The sequence below is a fragment of the Balaenoptera ricei genome, chromosome 9 (genome assembly GCF_028023285.1).
Source record: "Balaenoptera ricei isolate mBalRic1 chromosome 9, mBalRic1.hap2, whole genome shotgun sequence".
NCBI classification, from domain to species: domain Eukaryota; kingdom Metazoa; phylum Chordata; class Mammalia; order Artiodactyla; family Balaenopteridae; genus Balaenoptera; species Balaenoptera ricei.
This window is the reverse complement of record NC_082647.1, coordinates 96,550,286-96,568,509: the sequence shown is the minus strand read 5'-3', so window position 1 is coordinate 96,568,509 and position 18,224 is coordinate 96,550,286. Positions and strand designations below refer to the sequence as shown.

The following is an 18,224-nucleotide window of genomic DNA, read 5'->3' as shown; positions in this document are numbered from 1 at the left end:
AAGTTTTTGCTGTGTGACCTTAGGCAAATTACTTACCCTTTCAGAATCTCAGTTCCGCTTCTATAAATCAGGGAGAATAATACCTGTGATGCAAGCAGTCCATGAGCTAAAGAAGTAAAAGAAACTGGCCCATAGTATATGCTATATTTTTCCTAGTAGGACTGTAGTAAAGGCTGCAACATAGTAGGTAGTCAATAAACATGGGCTGAAAAAAAAAGATGAATAAACAGTTGCCAAGTTACCAATTCTCACCTCTCAGTTTTTCCTATCATATTAGTTACTGTAAGTAATCCATTTCTTTATGCATAATTAAAGCTGAAGTGATGGCTTAGATTAAGTTATGGAAGACGTCAGAATAATTAAGGCTTTGAATTAAAGAAACTCACATCTGTTTAATTTTCAGCCTGACTGCACAACTTTCCTCATGTTGCCCTGTTTCCACCATAAGGGGAATCTCCCCTTCCTTCCCCTCCCTGATCCAGGGATCTTAAGGGTCAGATTTTGGAATTTGTTGTGGGTTTTTTCTCCTGTGATTACAGCATCTGTTTCCAGCCCTGAGGTTGTTTCTGCCATTATGATGTTCTATTGTCCGTTTGTCAACTCGAATCTCCTTCTGAAAGCCTGTGGTCCTGGCACCAAGGACCCAACTGGGCCAGAATCACACAGAGCCTGAATGGGACCCAGATGCCCCTTGCTGTCTTGTTCCTGACCTCTGAGATGCTGAATCCTGGTTCCACCCAGGTCTCAGCCAGGTGAGATGGATCAGGTAGCGGGAGGGCAGGGCCAGAATCTTTGGGGCAGGCACCCCTCCAGCTTCACATGAAGGATCCGGGGAGTCTTCTCCCACATCAGCAATGGTTCAGGCCCTGAAAGTATTTAAAGGGACTTTCCTGGCATCCAGCCACTGCAAGTGTCTAATTTGCTAGCAAAGGAGTCGTGTTCCGAAGCTGTGTTAAGTTGGACCTTGGAACACGCTTAGCTACGGATGGACTGCTTGCAGCCTACAAACGCTTACATTATCGATAATGTACTTGAAACACGACAGACTTAAGATGAGAAGAAGAAGCATTGCTGTGAATGTTCCAGAGTCCAGCTCCTTCAGCAGGTCCGTGGGCAGTGAGGGGCGGGTCAACAAGCCAGGCCATCTTTATATCTGTGGGGAAGCTCTGTCCATGGTCCCCGTTCATCCAGTACTGGAACCATGGGCTTCTAGGATCCAAACCCTAGGGCGGGACACCCAGGTCGCACCACTCAAGCACCCCTACACTGCAGGCCCACCTTGGGCAGAGAGCACTCAGGACCCGGCTTACCCTCCCAGCGACAGTGGCCATGCTGATGGCAGGAAGCTTCTTGCAGCTCTCCACAGTGGCTCCCCTGTGGGCCGCTGGACCAGCACGCACATGGCTTTAGCACCCCACTCCCATGCTGCTCCCACATATTTGTCTCCAGCCAGTCTTGGCAAGTCTTTCCAGGCCAGAGACGCTCATATTCATTGCATCCTGGTTGCTTCACGTGTAACACCAAGCAAAATATTGCGAACTTACTCAATTTACTTTCCACTCCCTTGCCCTGTGCCACTCTCTCTCCCACCCAGAACACCCAACCAGTGAGAGACCCTTCGCTCTTTCGGAGAAGGAAATAAAGTTCCACAGCCTTCCTCCCTTCCGGAACCTCAGGAACACTCACTTCCTGACTGGCCCTGAGCATCCCCGGAGGGGGTCCTCTGACGCCAAGGCCCTGTAGGAGAGGAAAAATAGTTTCCCTCTGCCCTTCTAAGTCCTTAGCCGAGACCCCTGTAATAAAAGACAGATTAATTGGGCTTCCCTGGTGGCGCAGTGGTTGAGAATCTGCCTGTCAATGCAGGGGACATGGGTTCGAGCCCTGGTCTGGGAATATCCCACATGCCGCGGAGCAACTAGGCCCGTGAGCCACAACTACTGAGCCTGCGCGTCTGGAGCCTGTGCTCTGCAACAAGAGAGGCCGCGATAGTGAGAGGCCTGCGCACCGCGATGAAGAGTGGCCCCCGCTTGCCTCAACTGGAGAGAGCCCTCGCACAGAAACGAAGACCCAACACAGCCATAAGTAAATAAATAAAAAAAAAAAAAAAAAAAAAAAAAGACAGATTAACAAGAGAAGTTTTAACATGTATACCTCATGGATACATGGGAGATAGCCAGGGAAAAGTGAGTGAATCCCACGGTGGCTTAGAATTCAGGTTTAAATACCATCTTAATAGGGGAAGGGGACGGGGGATGCACATGATCTTAGGGGAGAGAAAATGATTTTTAGGAAAGATGAAAGGGCCCTTAGAAGAATAGAGAGGAGGTGTGATTGTTCGTGACAGAGTTTGTCTGGATGTGGTGTCCACCTCCAGGCAAAAAACAGTGTCTCTTTTCTATTTGCATTTCCCTTCTCATGAGTAGAGTTGAGCATCTTTCCCCAATATTAAGGAATCAATACTGTTTCCTTTTCTGTGGCTTTTCTGTTCCTTTCTACCATTTTTCTACTGGATTTTTGGTACATTTCTTGCTGGCTTGTGGTAAGTCTTGATATGTTAAGGAAATTAACACTTTGTCTGTAATAGGCATTGCAAATATTTCCCCAGCTTATCATTTTATTTTTGACTTTGTTTATAGGAATTTTGGCCATGTAAAAATTTTTTAATTCTTATATAGTCAAATTTATCATCTTGTATTCCATGGCTAAGTAGCACACAAAACCTTCTCTCTGAGATAATTTTTTAAATTTCATATTTTCTTCTAGTACTTTGCTATGGTCTGGATGTTTGTAGCTCCCTAAAATTCATATGTTGACATCCCAGTGTGATGGTATTAGGAGATGGCGCCTTTGGGAGTTGATTAGGTCATGAAGATGGAGCTCCCATGGAAAGCATTAGTGCCCTTATAAATGAGACACCACAGACGCCCGAGAGAGCTAGCACCCCTTCCACCATGTGAAGATGCAATGAGAAAAGGGTTCTCACCTGACCACTGCTGGCATCCTGATCTCAGACTTTCAGCCTTCAGAACTGTGAGAAATAAATTTCTGTTTTTTATAAGCCACCCGGTTTGTGGCATTTTGTTATAGCAGCCTGATTGGACTAAAACATACTTTTATGATTTTATTTTCCAATGGAGGCCTCTGATTTCTTTGGAGCCATTCCTTCAGGTATGAGGTAGGATCCAGTGGGAACTCTGCTTTCCAGCAGCTGTCTCAGAGTTCTCTTTAACCAGCTTAGCCAGAACCCTCCTGATCAGCTCCAAGATTGGGGACAATGGAATACTGTTTTTGCTTCATCTCCAAATGGGTGGTTAAGCTTAGGATAGAACAATTAAGCCAAGAAAATGTGCCTCTAGCCTGTTCCCCACTGTACCTGTTAGAAAAGAGGGAGGGATTTTCCCCCAGCCCACAATGGGCCATTCAAGAAAGAACTGGGACTTTCCCCTGCATGAAAGAATCAGGCCATGACTTGCTTTTCCTGGCCTCGTTCCCCGCATTTGCATGGAGGCAGGTGACTGAATGTCCCGTGCCTGTCAGCTGTGTATATAGTAATCCCGTCCCACACAAAGCACTGGACTGAACAGATGGAGACTGTGTCGTCAGTGTCACTAACTCCCTGTGGGCACCAAAGTGAGTCTCATTCTTCAGGCTCAAGTACACAGTTCTACTCTCCCTGCCTTTGCCTAAGCATGAAGCTATGTCCTTACTACCCTTACCTGCCCAGAGACCAGAGAGCCTGATGACCTGATTTATACCCACAGCCCTCTAGTTAGCAATTCTGGCTATGAACTGCTTCTCAACAGCAGGAATGGCTGAAAATAACAAGTGTTGGCATGGATATGGAGCAACCGGAGCTCTCATATACTGCTGGTGGGAATATAACATGGTACGACCACTTTGGGGAACAGTTCAGCAGTTTCTTAAAAATAAACCTACTACCCAAATGTTCAACTGATGAACTGATCAATAAATGTGATGTACACATATGATGAAATATTATGCAGACATAAAAACACCAAGCGTGAACCCTAAGGTAAACTGTGGACTTTGGTGATAATGATGTATCAATGTAGGTTCATCAGCTATAACAAATGTACCATCTGGTGGGGGATGTCAGTAATGGGGGAGGCTATGCATGAGTGGTGTGTGTCGGGGTGGTATATGGGAGATCTCTATAGCTTCCTCTCAATTTTGCTCTGAACCTAAAACTGCTCTAAAAAAAATGTCAAAAAGAAAAGAATTAAGATATCTGCTACAGGATATATGAACCAACGAAAACATTATGGTAAGTGAAATAAGCCATCACAAAAAACCCACAAATCATACAATTCCATTCATATGAAAGTCCAAAATAGGGAAATCTTTAGTGATGGAAAGTAGATTAGTGGCTGGGGATGTGGGAAATGACGTGGTGGAAGGATAATAGCTAAGAGGGCTTTTTTTCAGGTGATGAAAATGTTCTAAAATTCAGTGTGATGATGGTTGCACAACTCTCTAAACGTACTAAAACCATTGAATTGTACACTTTAAATGGGTGAATTGTGTGGTACGTGAATTATATCTCAATAAAAATGTTTAAAAAAAAAAGTAAACCTACTATACAGCCATTCCACTTCTAAGTATTTACCCAAAAGAAATGAGAACCCATGTCTACATAAAGACTTGTCCACATAAATGTTCATAGAGCTTAATTCACAGCAACCCCAAACTAGAAACCACCCAAATGTTCATCAATTGGCAAATGGATAAAGACATTGTGGTGCATCCATAAAATGGAATACTGCTCAGCCAAGAAAAAGAAGAAGGAGGAGAAGAAGGAGAAGAAGGAAGAAGGAGAAAAGAACTACGGATACATTCAACAACATGGACGAATCTCAAAATCATGCTCAGCAAAAGAAGCCAGACACAAAAGAGCACGTATTGTTTGACTCCATTTACATAAAATTCTAGAAAATGCAAGCCAATCTATAATGTCAAAAGGCAGATCCATGGTTACCCAGGGATGGGGGTGGAGGGAGGGGTAAACTTCAGAGGGCCTGGCATAATAGAAATGTTCTGCATCATGATTGAGGTGGTTTCAGGGGCATATACAGTTGTCAAAATTCATCAAGTTGTACACAGTCCATTTTTACATGAATATACCTAAATAAAAAATGTTAAAATCCCATTGTAAATTGTAGGGCATAGGATGTTTATTTACTAGAGGTAGTAGGAATACCTGTGTACCTTTGGGAAAGTCAACTAATACATGTAAACTAACACATGTCCCATAATACATGTAAAATTAAGTGGTGGGATAGATCATTTCAAATGCTTTTCCAAAATTTCCTATCTGCCCTTTCTGTGAGCATTTACTGGATACCTACTATGTGTAAGGCACTGTGTTGGTCGTGGAGGTGCTTGAATGAAAAAGCTCTCGAGATGCTAACAAACTAGCTTAGAGTCTTTGATATAAGCTCCCAATGCAAATCTGTCCTGCTATTGAGGAGGAAAACAAAATATGCTTTGCTACGTATTATCCTCGTGTGTCTTTATCTATTTCAAATTTTCTATGTAAATTTTTAGGTATGATTCTTGATTGATAGGTTATCCCTTGATTTTTAAAATTCAACCTAAAAGTCCCTTTCTTTTTAACAAATAATTACAGTTACATTTATTTTGGTTGATGAGATATTTAGTCTCATTTCTACTCTTATTTCTTTTTTTACTATTAACCAAACTTTTACTTCTTTCTCTTTTTCTAACACTCTCCTCTTTATTTTCCTTTTTCTTCTATCAACTTGGAAGATACACATTCCATTTCTATTGGTTTTGTAATATACATTTTTTAACATAAAACATAACTTTATATTTTTCAAAAAGATGTTAAGATCATTATTATTTTTATCTTTCTCCTCCCAAAACAGAGACCTTGGTTAGTTGTTTTGTTTTTTTCCAAATATTTTATTTATTTATTTATTTATTTGGTTGTGCCGGGTCTTAGTTGCAGCAGGCGGGCTCCTTAGTTGCAGCATGCAAACTCTTAGTTTTGGCATGCATGTGGGATCTAGTTCCCCGTTAGTTTTTAACTTCCATCTGAAACTCCTCCTCCCATTTTCTGTGTTTTCCACGTTATTTACAATTAAGTTCCTCCTTGTTTGAAACATCAAAAAGGGTTGGATTTTTAACCATAAACATTGTCAATATTTATACTTACCAAGATGTTTTGCAGATTGCTTTGCATAGCTTTGCTTCTGGCATCTCAGTCCTTTTCTTTTAGATGCATTTTCCTTCTTATTTATATCCTTTAGTAGTTCTTTCAGCTACAGTCAGTGGGCAATAAGTACTTTGTAATAATATCTTTTATTTCACCTGCACTTGTAATTAATAGCTTAGCTGAGTATATAAGTCTACGTACATTGACAGTTACTTTCTGTCCACTCCTTGAAGATATTTTCTCCCTGTATTCTTGCCATCTGTTCCTACTCGTGAGTAGTTTATTGTTAGTCTGATGTTGTTTTTCGTTCTTGTTTCGAGAAATATGTCTTTCTTTCCGGTAGCTTTTAAGGTTTTCATTTTATCCTTCATGTCCTACGATTCCAACATTCGAATTTTGCTGTGAGACTACGAAATGAGCTGTTCTTCAAGGTTTGTTGTAACTTCCTTGTTTTGAAAACATACAAGTTGATACCTGTTTCTAAATCTCAAATGGTCTATTGCCAGGTGAAACACATATTCACTGAGTAGATGATGATATTATTATTAATTTTTGTTGTGTTACATTTTCAAAACCAGAGGCATAAATAGATTTGAAAGAAGTGCCTACAAATCATGACTCCTGCTGAGGCATGTCAGATAACCAGACTTACTGTACGTGAAATAAAACTTCAAAACGGTAAACAAAATTCACAAATAGCATATGAAAATCATTGTTATTATTTCATCATAATTATTTATAGGTATGCCTCATTTAAAAACTGACCTCCAAGGAAAAAAACTCTTAATTGTAAGCAAATAAATGATAATATGAGTCCTTGTAAGACAAAAATTTAGAATTGTATTGGTTTGGTGTGGTTTGGTTTGGTTTGGTTTTGCTTAGCTTTGAGGACTTACTAGGATTTTCTTTCTTTTTGAAAAAAATTTAGTATACTCTCTGTGTAATCAAAATATTTCAATTAACAAAAATTTAACTTAAATGCATATTTTCAGAAACATATTACCTCTTAATATGAGATTCTTTTGTGTGTGTGTGTGCATGTGTTTGTGTGGTGGGTAAACCCACATTAAAAATAAGTTCCAATTCAAGCAGTTGGGCTTTAAACAACCCTCTGTACTTTTGTGGGCCCTCTCTAACCTGCATTTCAAGTTTCTACTGTATTAAAAACAAGAAAACTCTTTCTCCTCTGATCTCCTAAGAGATCATTAAGTTTTCTGGACATCCATTTGATTATATTCATGAGGTTCCCTCAAACAACTAGAAAATGTAAGAACTGTGTAAAACTATAGAGTTTTAGAGCTTGAAAGGGCCATAAGGATCTTCTGGTTGAGTCCTGTGTGAGTTATACAAGCTTTGCATTTCCTAGATAAGAAAAAACTTTAGATGACTTGCCCTGGTTCCCAAAGCCAGTCAGTAGAGGTCTGGGAATGGATGCCAGGCCTCTGGGTTCTCAGCCCTGCTATCTTTCTCCTACTCTACAAATGTGATAATAATAGGAGGAGGAGCACAGCAGCAGCAGGAAATATGTGAATGTTACTAATATGTGTATGTTACTTCGTAGAAAGCACGTTCACATGCAGATAACGCCTTCCGTTCTGATGACTTTATGGACCACCACTTAGAACTTACCAGTTAAACCTTTCAAGCTGCTGCCTCTGTCTCTCAACAGATAATGTGAGAATACAGAGATCATGTCACAAACATCTGGCTGTGGAGGATTCATAGGCAAAATGGCTGCTTAATAGATTAAAAAAAAAAAAATTCGTGGATAAACAGCCCTGAGGAAGGGCCTGAGGCATGGGAATGGATGGTCAGTAGCCATCTGGACATGACCATCACTGCCATCACAGACGTCCCCAGGGCACAACATAAGGGGTGACTTACCTAAAGTCCGCAGCCTTGGGGAGCTCTGATTCAGAAGATGGTGGTCAGGGAGAAACAGCAGATTCTGCCAACAGATGCCAAATGTGTATGTATATACACAAATCTGCACGTGTATGAAGGTATGACCAGGAAAGGAGACTTTCCATCTGATTCTCATTTAAACTGATACAGAAATTTTAATCTAGCTATTTTCAGATACACACAGCCAAATTCAATGCCTTCCTAGCCAGTCTGTTTTTTTAATATATATAAATTTATTTATTTATTTATTATTTATTTTTTGGCTGCATTGGGTCTTCATTGCTCAGCACGGGCTTTCTCTAGTTGTGGTGAGCAGGGGCTACTCTTCGTTGCGGTGCGCGGGCTTCTCATTGCGGTGGCTTCTCTTGTTGCGGAGCTCGGGCTCTAGGTGGGTGGGCTTCAGTAGCTGTGGCTTGCGGGCTGTAGAGCACAGGCTCAGTAGTTGTGGCACATGGGCTTCAGTAGTTGTGGCTCGTGGGCTGTAGAGCGCAGGCTCAGTAGTTGTGGCTCACGGGTTTAGTTGCTCCGAGTCATGTGGGATCTTCCCGGACCAGGGCTCGAACCCGTGTCCCCTGCATTGGCAGGCGGATTCTTAACCACTGTGCCACCAGGGAAGCCTCCAGTCTGGTTTTATAGCCAATTCACAATCAAGATTTTCTTCTCCCTCTTTCTCCTTATCCCTGAAGCTGACACTAATGTCTGGCTGCTTTCACATTTGCCAACATGGTGCTGAGGGCTTGGGAGGGGGGTGGTGGCTAGACACCTACTTTTTGGTGCTCTGATGGCCTGCTGCTTCAGATGCGCCCCATCCCGCCTAAACATCCTCCCGGATCTCCCACAGTCCTGCCCATGGGCTGCACCCTTCTGATGTAGTGTCCCCTCGTTCTGGTCTCAAGGCGCCATGGGCCTGCTCTCTCTTGTGTCTCACTCAAGAGTCTTGGGTATTTTCTGATGGCCACCCACACCCCTTTAGGAATACAGGGAACTCAGGATAGCCTCTGGCCCTGTATGGCATGCTGCCATTTCTACCCCATGGTTGATACACAACAATGGAGCAAGCTTACAGTTGCCCTGCACGTCATCCATCATACGGAGCACAGGTCCTTTCCATTCTCAGATCTCCAAGCTTAGAAGGAATCCCTTGTGTATCTTCAACAGACACACCCACATCTGTGAGCTGGCTCGTGTAGGGAGGACTGAAAAGATGCACAACTTCCACACAGCGTCTAACTCTCTTATTTCCTCTTCAACTGTCCTCTCTCTATTCGGGTTGAGGGCTTTATCTGTTGGCTTGGAAGTGGGGGAGGATGTGGATGGAGAGAAAGCAGGGAGAAATGGGTGCTGCCTGCTCACATCTTATTTCAGATTTTTCTTCCGTCCATAGTTGGATAATGGATTCTGAAGCCGAGGAGTTGGTATCTTTGTTCTCTATTTCTGCACTGTTTGGATTATGGGAAGCTAGGGCTGCCGTGAAGAAGTATCACAAGATGGGTGGCTTAAACAACAGAAATTTGTCTCCCAGTCCTGGAGGCTAGGAGTCTGAGATCAAGATGTCAGCAAATTGGTTCCTTTTGAAGGCTCTGAAGAAGAATCTGTTCCATGCCTCTTCCTAGCTCCTGGTGGTTTGTTGGCACCCTAATCTCTGCCTTCATCTTCCCATGGCATTTTCTCTGTGTGCCTGTCTGTCTCTGTGTCCAAGTTTTCCTTTTTATAAGAACACCAGTCATATTGGATTGAAGTCTATCCTAGGACTGCATTTTAACTAATTACATCTGCAAATAAGGTCACTGTGATAGTTAATTTTATGTCTCAGTTTGACTAGGCTATGGCACTCAGATATTTGGTCAAACATTAGTCAGATGTTTCTGTGAAGGTATTTTTTAAATGAGATTAACATTTAAATCCATAAGCTTCTAGTAAAGCACATTACCCTTCATAACATGAGTGGGCCTCATCCAGTCAGTTGAAGGCCTACATAGAGCAAAGGCTGACCTCCTCCTAACAAGAAGGGATTCCGGTAGCAGACAGACTGCCTTTGGACTCAGACTGAAACCTCTCTAAGTACCCATCTTGCCAGCATATTTTGCAGATATTGGAATTGCCAAGCTTCCACAATCACATGAGCCAATTCCTTACAATAAATCTCTAGATAGATAGATAGATAGTCTTCTTTCTCTAAGGAACCTTGACTAATATTATTAATACAGTCACTTTCGGAGGTACTGGCGGTTAGCACTTCAGCACATCTTTTGGAGGAACACAACTCAACCCATAACAGAAACTATTCAGGGTACAAGTGAATGATGTATGTGAGGATTGGGGTGGGGGGAACCCTGCTCCTCCAGTTACCTGCTCTGTGACTGGGCAGGTCACTTAAACCCCCTGACTCTGCTTCCTCATCTGCAAGGCAGAAATAATAGTACCTTCTCCATCACAGAGCTGATTATGAGAATCAAAGGGAGCATCTGTGAAGCATCCAGTCCTGGCACATTGCAGCTGCTCAAACATGGTATTATTGCATCCCACAGAGAGTCACTGAGTACTACATCATTCCCATGATTTTTACGAAGGTCTCCCCATTTACAGGTTAGGATGCTTTCCACTACAACACCATCATAAATGAAGGGAAGGAAGGAAGGAAAGAAGGAAGGAAGGAAGGAAGGAAGGAAGGAAGGAAGGGAGGGAGGAAGGAAGGGAGGAAGGAAGGAAGGAAGAAGTTTTTCCCTCAGGTTAAAAATTCCTATCCTTTACAAAATTACTACAAACAAGACCTTCACTGACAGATTTTCCAGTTACTGTCATTGTTCAGCCACTTTAAATCTTTTCTGGAAGTAGCCAGGTATTCATTATAAATAAATTATAAATGAGACTTGCTCCCCAATTATGGTATAAGCTGTGATAACCAAGTTTATAGTGATGGAAAGACAAATCTCACATCATAGCTATCTCTATGACAAGAGCGAGCAGTCATATAGTGCGTTCTTTGCCAGACACTGCTGGGCACGCTTACTATGTATTAACTTGTTTAGTACCCACAACACCACCAGGGGACAGCTGTACTAATATTATCCCCCATTTTACTCCATGGGGAAACCAAGGCACAGACAAGTTCAGTAACTAACCCAATGTTACAAATCCAGGAAGTGATGGAGCCAGGATCCAAACCCAGGCAACTGGGCTCCAGAGTCTGGGTTCCAGATCACAGCCCTGGTAGCCTGTTTGTCCCCTATTATTGGACTATAGAGAACACCCACATACACAAACAGCGCACGTGTCCTCAAATAGAATGGTGCCCACCTCCATCACCTCATCTGTCTTATTCCTACCCCTGTAGTCGTGGGAAAGAAAAGTAACTGTGTGGAAGGGATATACAGGAAGAATCTACAAATCTGGTTTGGTTTGGTTCTTTCTTTTGTTTGTTTGTTGTTTGCTCTTGCTACTGTAGCAAGAAGTCCCACTGTCAGTAACTGAACCGGGGCTGGCGGGCTTTGTCAGGAAGGAAAGTGTTTCTGGCATCTGGGTGCTGGCTCTCAGGGGGGACAGGCTCTTCAGTGTTTTCAGCTCAGGGACCTCCCTAATGGGCATCAGCACCTGCCAGTGAACCAGCCAGCTTGCCCGTGGGAAAAAAGGGCAGGATGAATGAACACTTGGGGGCTTTGTCTGGGGAGAGAAGAAGAGCCCTAACCCTTCGTGGATCCCTCGGCAAAGGCCTGGGAAGGGGGGTTGTGAAGGCAGATGACTGAGTCAGCCAGGACTAGTGTCTCTGCAGCGAGAGGCCCCCTAAAGGCAATGGCTGATCCAAGACCAGTAGGGCCCCTTTCCCAGTGAGAGGCTCTATGGCAAAGCTGGCACATGGAACCACCCACAAACCTAGACAGACACCTGGGGCAGCTGCCTGAGGGCCCAGAGGCCCTACCCTCTCCCGGGCTTCATGGCAAGGGGCCCCACCACACAGGTCTGGACCCCTTGGCACTTGCCAGGGCAGCTAGACTCAGGTAAAACTGAAAAGAAGAAAGCTTTCATTCAGTTGCCCTCAGTTTTGGAAGTTTCTCCAACAGGCTTCCAGGAGAGAATATTCCAACAAACACTTACCTAATTATTCCTGGAAGCCAGTGAGTTCTCCAGCCATATGAACTTGAGAGGGGAGGGGGAAGGCGGACCAGGCAAATATAGGTTTTTACTCGGGTCTTCCCTATTCCTTCCCTAGCAAGGGGGTCTGGGAAGGAACAGCAGCCTTTCCTCTTTAAGTGTTTCTGAGGTCTTCGCTTTGGCAGGGTCCTTTCTGCCTGAGATGTCTCTACTTTTTCTGCATTTCCTGTGAATGGGGATAAAGGCTCTGGCCCCAGTAAGGGGATATGAGTCAAAGCGGGGAAGGGCATGGGGAATGAGGGAGCCCGCTGGGCCTGGTCAGGGGCTGCCCTGTCTCTGCCTTTGGCAGAAGTGAGTGGTTCCGCCAAGCTGGACCCAGGGCTCTCTTTGCATCATTGCTTTGCCTGCTTAAGGATGCCTGGTTGATATGATTAGTTGACACACTGGTGTCCCTGGGAAATTCCGAATGATGCAAACAAGCATGAAAGGAAACAGAGAACAAGTTGAGGCTTCTATGTCCCCAGGCTAGAGGACAGCTCTGCTTTCGTGAATCAGTTCCCAGGATTGGTAGCTTGTCCTGAGGTCCAGTGAGAGCTGGGGCCAAAGCCAGAGTTTCCTTGGAGAGTCTACTATAGAATAGGGTTGGTCATGAGCTATTGGACTCATAGCCTTTGACGATGTGTGTCTGTGAGGGACACACTGCACCATTCTAGCCATGGCATCACCCAGAGTAGGTGGAAGTGGCTGTCACTGAGGAAAAGTCAATTCAGACCCCCTTGGGTTACAGCCGGGAAGGTGGCATTTGTAGCAGAGGAGGTTTCAGAGAAAGATAACCAGAAGACATTCCTTTATGAACCAGATCGAGGAAGACACATATATATGTGTGTAGTTGAATATTGTAATTTGAATACATGGCCTTTGGCAGTAAGTCTTGGATTGGCTTAATCAATTACATGTGGTGTGCCTGTGTGTACCTGTGTGTGTTTGTGCAGGTACACACACACACACACACACACAGAGGTGTAAGTAGGACTGGGGTGGACATGCCAGAGATGCTGGTCAGAGTCTCCCCATCTCCATCCTCTTCCTGGGGAATTTGTCCTCCCGTGGCCCCTAGAAGGAGGAAACCATTCGCCTTGCTCATACCTCACTCCTGGCCACAGGGGACTGGACCACGGTGTTCAACCAACTCAAGGGACGCTAGGCTATTGGCAGGGCTGGGCCTGTCATATTTTCTCTTTCGTTTTTTCTTCTCAAGACACTGACCTAAGAGACATGGAGATGGTCCAGTGACGGTGGTTATGTCGAATCAAGACAGAGGAAGTGTGCCAATGAGTAAGTGGAAAGGCAGAGAGAAGCTGGAGATAGGAACTGACACACAGAGAAAAGTAGAGGAGAGCCTGAGGCCCCAGGAGAAAGGCAGGAAGAGCTCGAGATCCCAGCACCCAGCTCTACTCCGAGGGATCCAGAGAGTCTTCATTGCCAGCCTCAGTGTCTGGAGGTTGTGTGTCGAATCCTTGTGTCCTGAGAGTAACCCTCGTTAAATTCAACTAGTTTGAGGAGTTTCTGTTCCTTGCGACTAAATAGTCCCTAAGACAGTGTGATTGGACAAGAAGAAGGAGTAGATGTCTAAGACCCCAAAGACAAGCATATTGAAAAGAGAGTTGTCGGGATGTCTGTGATTTATTTTGAAATACTTCAGCAAGGTAGGGTTGCTCATATTATGTGTGTGCTGGTTTGTTTAAGCTTTAAGCTTTTACTCCAAGGACCATCAGTCGCTCTAATGGAAAATCCCACTCCAGGATAGTCATCTAGGATTTTATCAGAAAAGCTACATTCCTCGAGCGGATGTAGCCACCACCTCGAGTGCTTGCATGATCCACATCTCACCGAATACCACAGGCTTTGTTCATTAGCATAGTGAATGTCAGAAATGGATTTTTATTGCTGAAATTAGTTTGTTGTTAATAAGTAAGATGAACATTAGAAATGGACGCCCGTTGGTAAAATTAAAGGCATTCAAGATGCGTGGATTGACTAAAATACTTAGCCACGTGCCATTCTTCCCTGTTCCGTGAGCAGTGTGGCTCATAGCTACAGAGATGTGCGGCCCAGGGAGGGCTTGGTGCCAGGTTGCAAGCGGTGTGGTCAGCAGACCCATACCTTCACTTGGAGAGAGCCTCTTCGCCCAAGGCCACCCTTCCTGGGGCAGCCCTGATCCAGTGACTGTGCCAGGTGGGGATAAAGCCCCAGTTGTTTTAACCCAGTGCAAGATGGCCCTGATGGGCAATATTCAGTCCAGACTCAACATTGGGTTGGTTGAGGCCTCCTGGGATGTGCATTATTGTTCAACTTTTCACTCTGCCCAATCTCGATTCCTTCCTCACCTTTTTAAAAATTTTATCTTAAGTTTTACTCAGCTTAAATTCTTCTAACTGAAGCAGGTTCAAACAGAGCAGTTATTATTAATAAATAATTAATAATAACTATTATTTTATTAGATCCATAGTATATTAAGTTATTAGCATTAATAATTCCTTTTGATTTATAGCTTATAAAGCTCCATCAATTTGGAAATAAACACCTAATTACATCATACTTTTGATAAACTAGTAAGAGAAAACAAGTGTAACAGGTATCAGTGAAGCTTAAAGGTCATCTATACTCTGATATTCAATTATTTTGAACTTTTTTTTAAAGCAGAACTAGCTGGCCATATATGTTAACTGGTTTCATGTCATTTGCATTCATTTCTTTTTTTTTTTTTTTGGCCGTGCCGCACAGCATGTAAGATCTTAGTTCCCTGACCAAGGATCAAACCCACGCCCCCTGCAGTGGAACTGCAGAGTCCTAACCCCTGGACCACCAGGGAAGTCCCTGCATTCATTTTTGATGATGGATTCTTCCCCTTCCTTTTATAGGGTTTGATGCCTAATAAATATTTTGCACCCTAAACTCTGTCTCAGCACCTGCTCCAGAGAAGCTGACTGGTGACAAATAGGAAAGAGGAAACCACTGAGGCTGATAGCACTGCATTAGCGTTCCGCGGCTGCCAGAACAAAGCACCACAGCCTGGGCAGCTTCAACGATAGATACTTACTGTCACACAGTTCTGGAAGCTAGGAGTCCAAAATCAAGAAGTTGGCAGGGTTGGTTCCTTCTGAGGACTGTGAGGAAGAGATCTGTTCCAGGCCTCTCCTTGGCTTGTAGAAGGCTGTCTTCTCCCTGTGTCTCTTCACAGTGTCTTCCCTCAATGCTTATCTGTGTCCGTGTCCAAAATTCTGTCTGAGACCTTAACAGAAACATCATTAACATTCATATTTCTAGCAATGTTCTGTTCATGATAACGTATGTATTTTCTAAGACAACAGAAACTTTCTCTACAGCTCTTCTCTTTCCTTTCTGAGCTCTCACCAGAATCTCCTTTAACGTCCTTATTTCTACCAACAATCTCTTCAAGGCAATCTCGGCTTTTTGTATCATGCACTTCAAATTTGTCCAGCCTCCACCTTTACCCAATTCCAAAGTCACTTCCACATTTTTAGGTCTTTGTTACCCCACTTCCCAATACCAAAATCTGTATTAGTCAGGGCTCTCCAGAGAAACAGAATAGGAGATCTATCTATCTATCTATCTATCTACCTATCTATCTATCTATCTAATCTATCTATCTAGATAGATAGATCATATAGACAGAGAAAGAAAGAGATTGAGATTTATTTTAAGGAGTTGGCTCATAATTCTGGGGGTAACAAGTCCAAAGTCCAGAGGACATGCCGGCAGACTGGTAATTCAGCTAAGAGTTATTGTTGCAACTCTTAACTGATGAGTCCGAGGGCTGGACACTCAGGCAGAATCTCTGTGTTGTTGTCTGGAATCAGAATTCCTTCCCCAATGCAGATCTCAGTCTTTGCTCTTACAGCCTTCAACTGATTGGATGAGGCCCACACCCACCACAGAGGGTAATCTGCTTTACTCAAAGTTTACTAATTTAAGTGTTAATCACGTCAAAAAATACCTTCACAGGAACATCCATATTGGTGTTTGACCAAGCAGCTGGGCGCCATAGCCCAGCCAAGATGACAAATAAAATTAACCATTACAAATGTGTACCCTTAGGGACAGCCCCTGAGGCTTGATCCTGGGACGTCCAGCTTCTGAGCCTTGGCGAGGAGGAGCTCTGGTCTCCTGCTGCTGAGTCTCAGTGTAATAGAATCCTGCCTCTGGTGAGTTTTTGCCTCTGCCTCAAGTGACCCTCTCACACAAGGCAACAGTAAGAGATCCTAGAAGGACAGAGTGCTGGGTCTCCCCTGAGCTTATGAAATGGTTTGTATAAACTACTTGAACCTGTTAATAGTAGTAGTATTGACATATATACACTACCAAATGTAAAATAGACAGCTAGTGGGAAGCAGCTGCATAGCACAGGGAGATCAGTTCGGTGCTTTGTGTCCACCTAGAGGGGTGGGATAGGGAGGGTGGGAGGGAGACGCAAGAGGGAGGGGATATGGGGATATATGTATGCGTATAGCTGATTCACTTTGTTATACAGCAGAAACTAACACAACATTGTAAAGCAGTTATACTCCAATAAAGATTTTTAAAAATGCTTAATAAATTTCTGTATGTATGACCAAATTTTGTAGAAGATTTGCTTCCTTTCCAAACTGGGAGCTAAGTTGTAGGGTAAATAGTTTACCCTTATATACCTCAGTCTTCTTTTTACAGCTGTTATCAACTAGTAAGGCCTAAGAGCTGTGCATCCTGACCCAATTGACTCAGGCCAGTTGATAATAATGGAGACGTGATTTCCTTTTAGCTCAGGGCCTCTCACATGACTCACCCCTTGTTTCATTCAGGTCTGTCTGTTTAAATGTCAGCCCTTTCCAGCAGCTTTCCTTGATGAATCTAACCCAATCAGCCAGTGGAAACACACACACTCTCTCACACATGCTATCTGTCACTACAAATCCTGCCTCATTCTTCTCATTGGCACTTATCAAACCTGAATTATAAGATATTTAGCGACGTGTTTATTTGTTTTTGTTTTTCTCCTCCTCCAGTATGTAAGCGCCATAACTTGCTCACTGCTGAAAACCTAGAGCTTGGAACCACATGGGCATATGTTAGAAGTTAATCTTTAAGTGTTGATTAAACACATTAATGGACCTTTGCAAAAAATCTACAGTTGTCAGGTGGCAGCTATGGGGCACTGGGGCTTTAAGGCACAAAAGGGATAGTTTAAAACAAGTGACTGGCTGTCAACTTTGGGTCGTGTAACTCTGCCTTGCCACCCTCTCCCCTTGCCATTCTCACCCTCTTGAACACCTGGATTCCCAGTCTTTTACATAAGCTCACCTAGGTTCAACTTCTGGTTCCTAAGAAATAGTTCATCTGACCAGTCCAACTGTATGAGAAGTTCAGCAAATGAAGTTTCTATGCCAGGTGATATGTTTTGACTCTTCATGGGTCAGCTCGTGTGCCTCAACAGAAATACTGAGATACAGTGACCTGTTGCTGATTAAACTGGCAGGGCCCGGGGGTGGAGGTGGTTGCTAAACAGAGTGTGCTAAGTAAATAGATAATGCAAACAAAACTTGGGAGGACACTTTCAGTCCACATGGAAGGACACGCTGTTTTCAAATATTGCTTAAGTAGATAAGAAGCAACTATTTGTCTAGCCAAAAACTGATATGTCAAATACAAATCATTCATTAAAGCAATTCTCCTAAGTTTCTTTACCAGGCAGCAGGCAGCAGTTTGCTAATCAGGTTGTAGCATATATTTGCAAAAAAAAAAAAAAGAAGAAGAAGAAGAAGGAAAGACAGGTATCTCTAACTAGATCACTCCTCCCAGAATTGCTTTGAATAAAGTTTTAATCTCCAGCACCAACAAAAATAACACGTGTGACTCAATTAGTAGTGGTGGTGGTGATGGTAGTGATGGTGGTAGTGGTGATGGTAGTGATGGTGGTGGTGGTGGTGATGGCGGTGATGGTGGTGGAGGTGGTGGTGATGGAGGTGGTGATGGCGGT

The 18,224-nt window shown here is 43.5% G+C and overlaps 1 protein-coding gene across 1 annotated transcript in view; it reads right to left on the bottom strand.

Annotated features, from left to right (window-relative positions):
* The window catches only part of CDHR3 (cadherin related family member 3), an 89,922-nt gene extending 74,572 nt beyond the window's left edge, over window positions 1-15,350 (bottom strand). The window contains exon 1 of the mRNA XM_059932536.1: window positions 15,291-15,350. Within this exon, the coding sequence (XP_059788519.1) occupies window position 15,291 (1 nt within the window). The 5' untranslated portion in view covers window positions 15,292-15,350. The remainder of the gene's footprint in view (window positions 1-15,290) is intronic.
* Window positions 15,351-18,224: the final 2,874 nt, after the last annotated feature.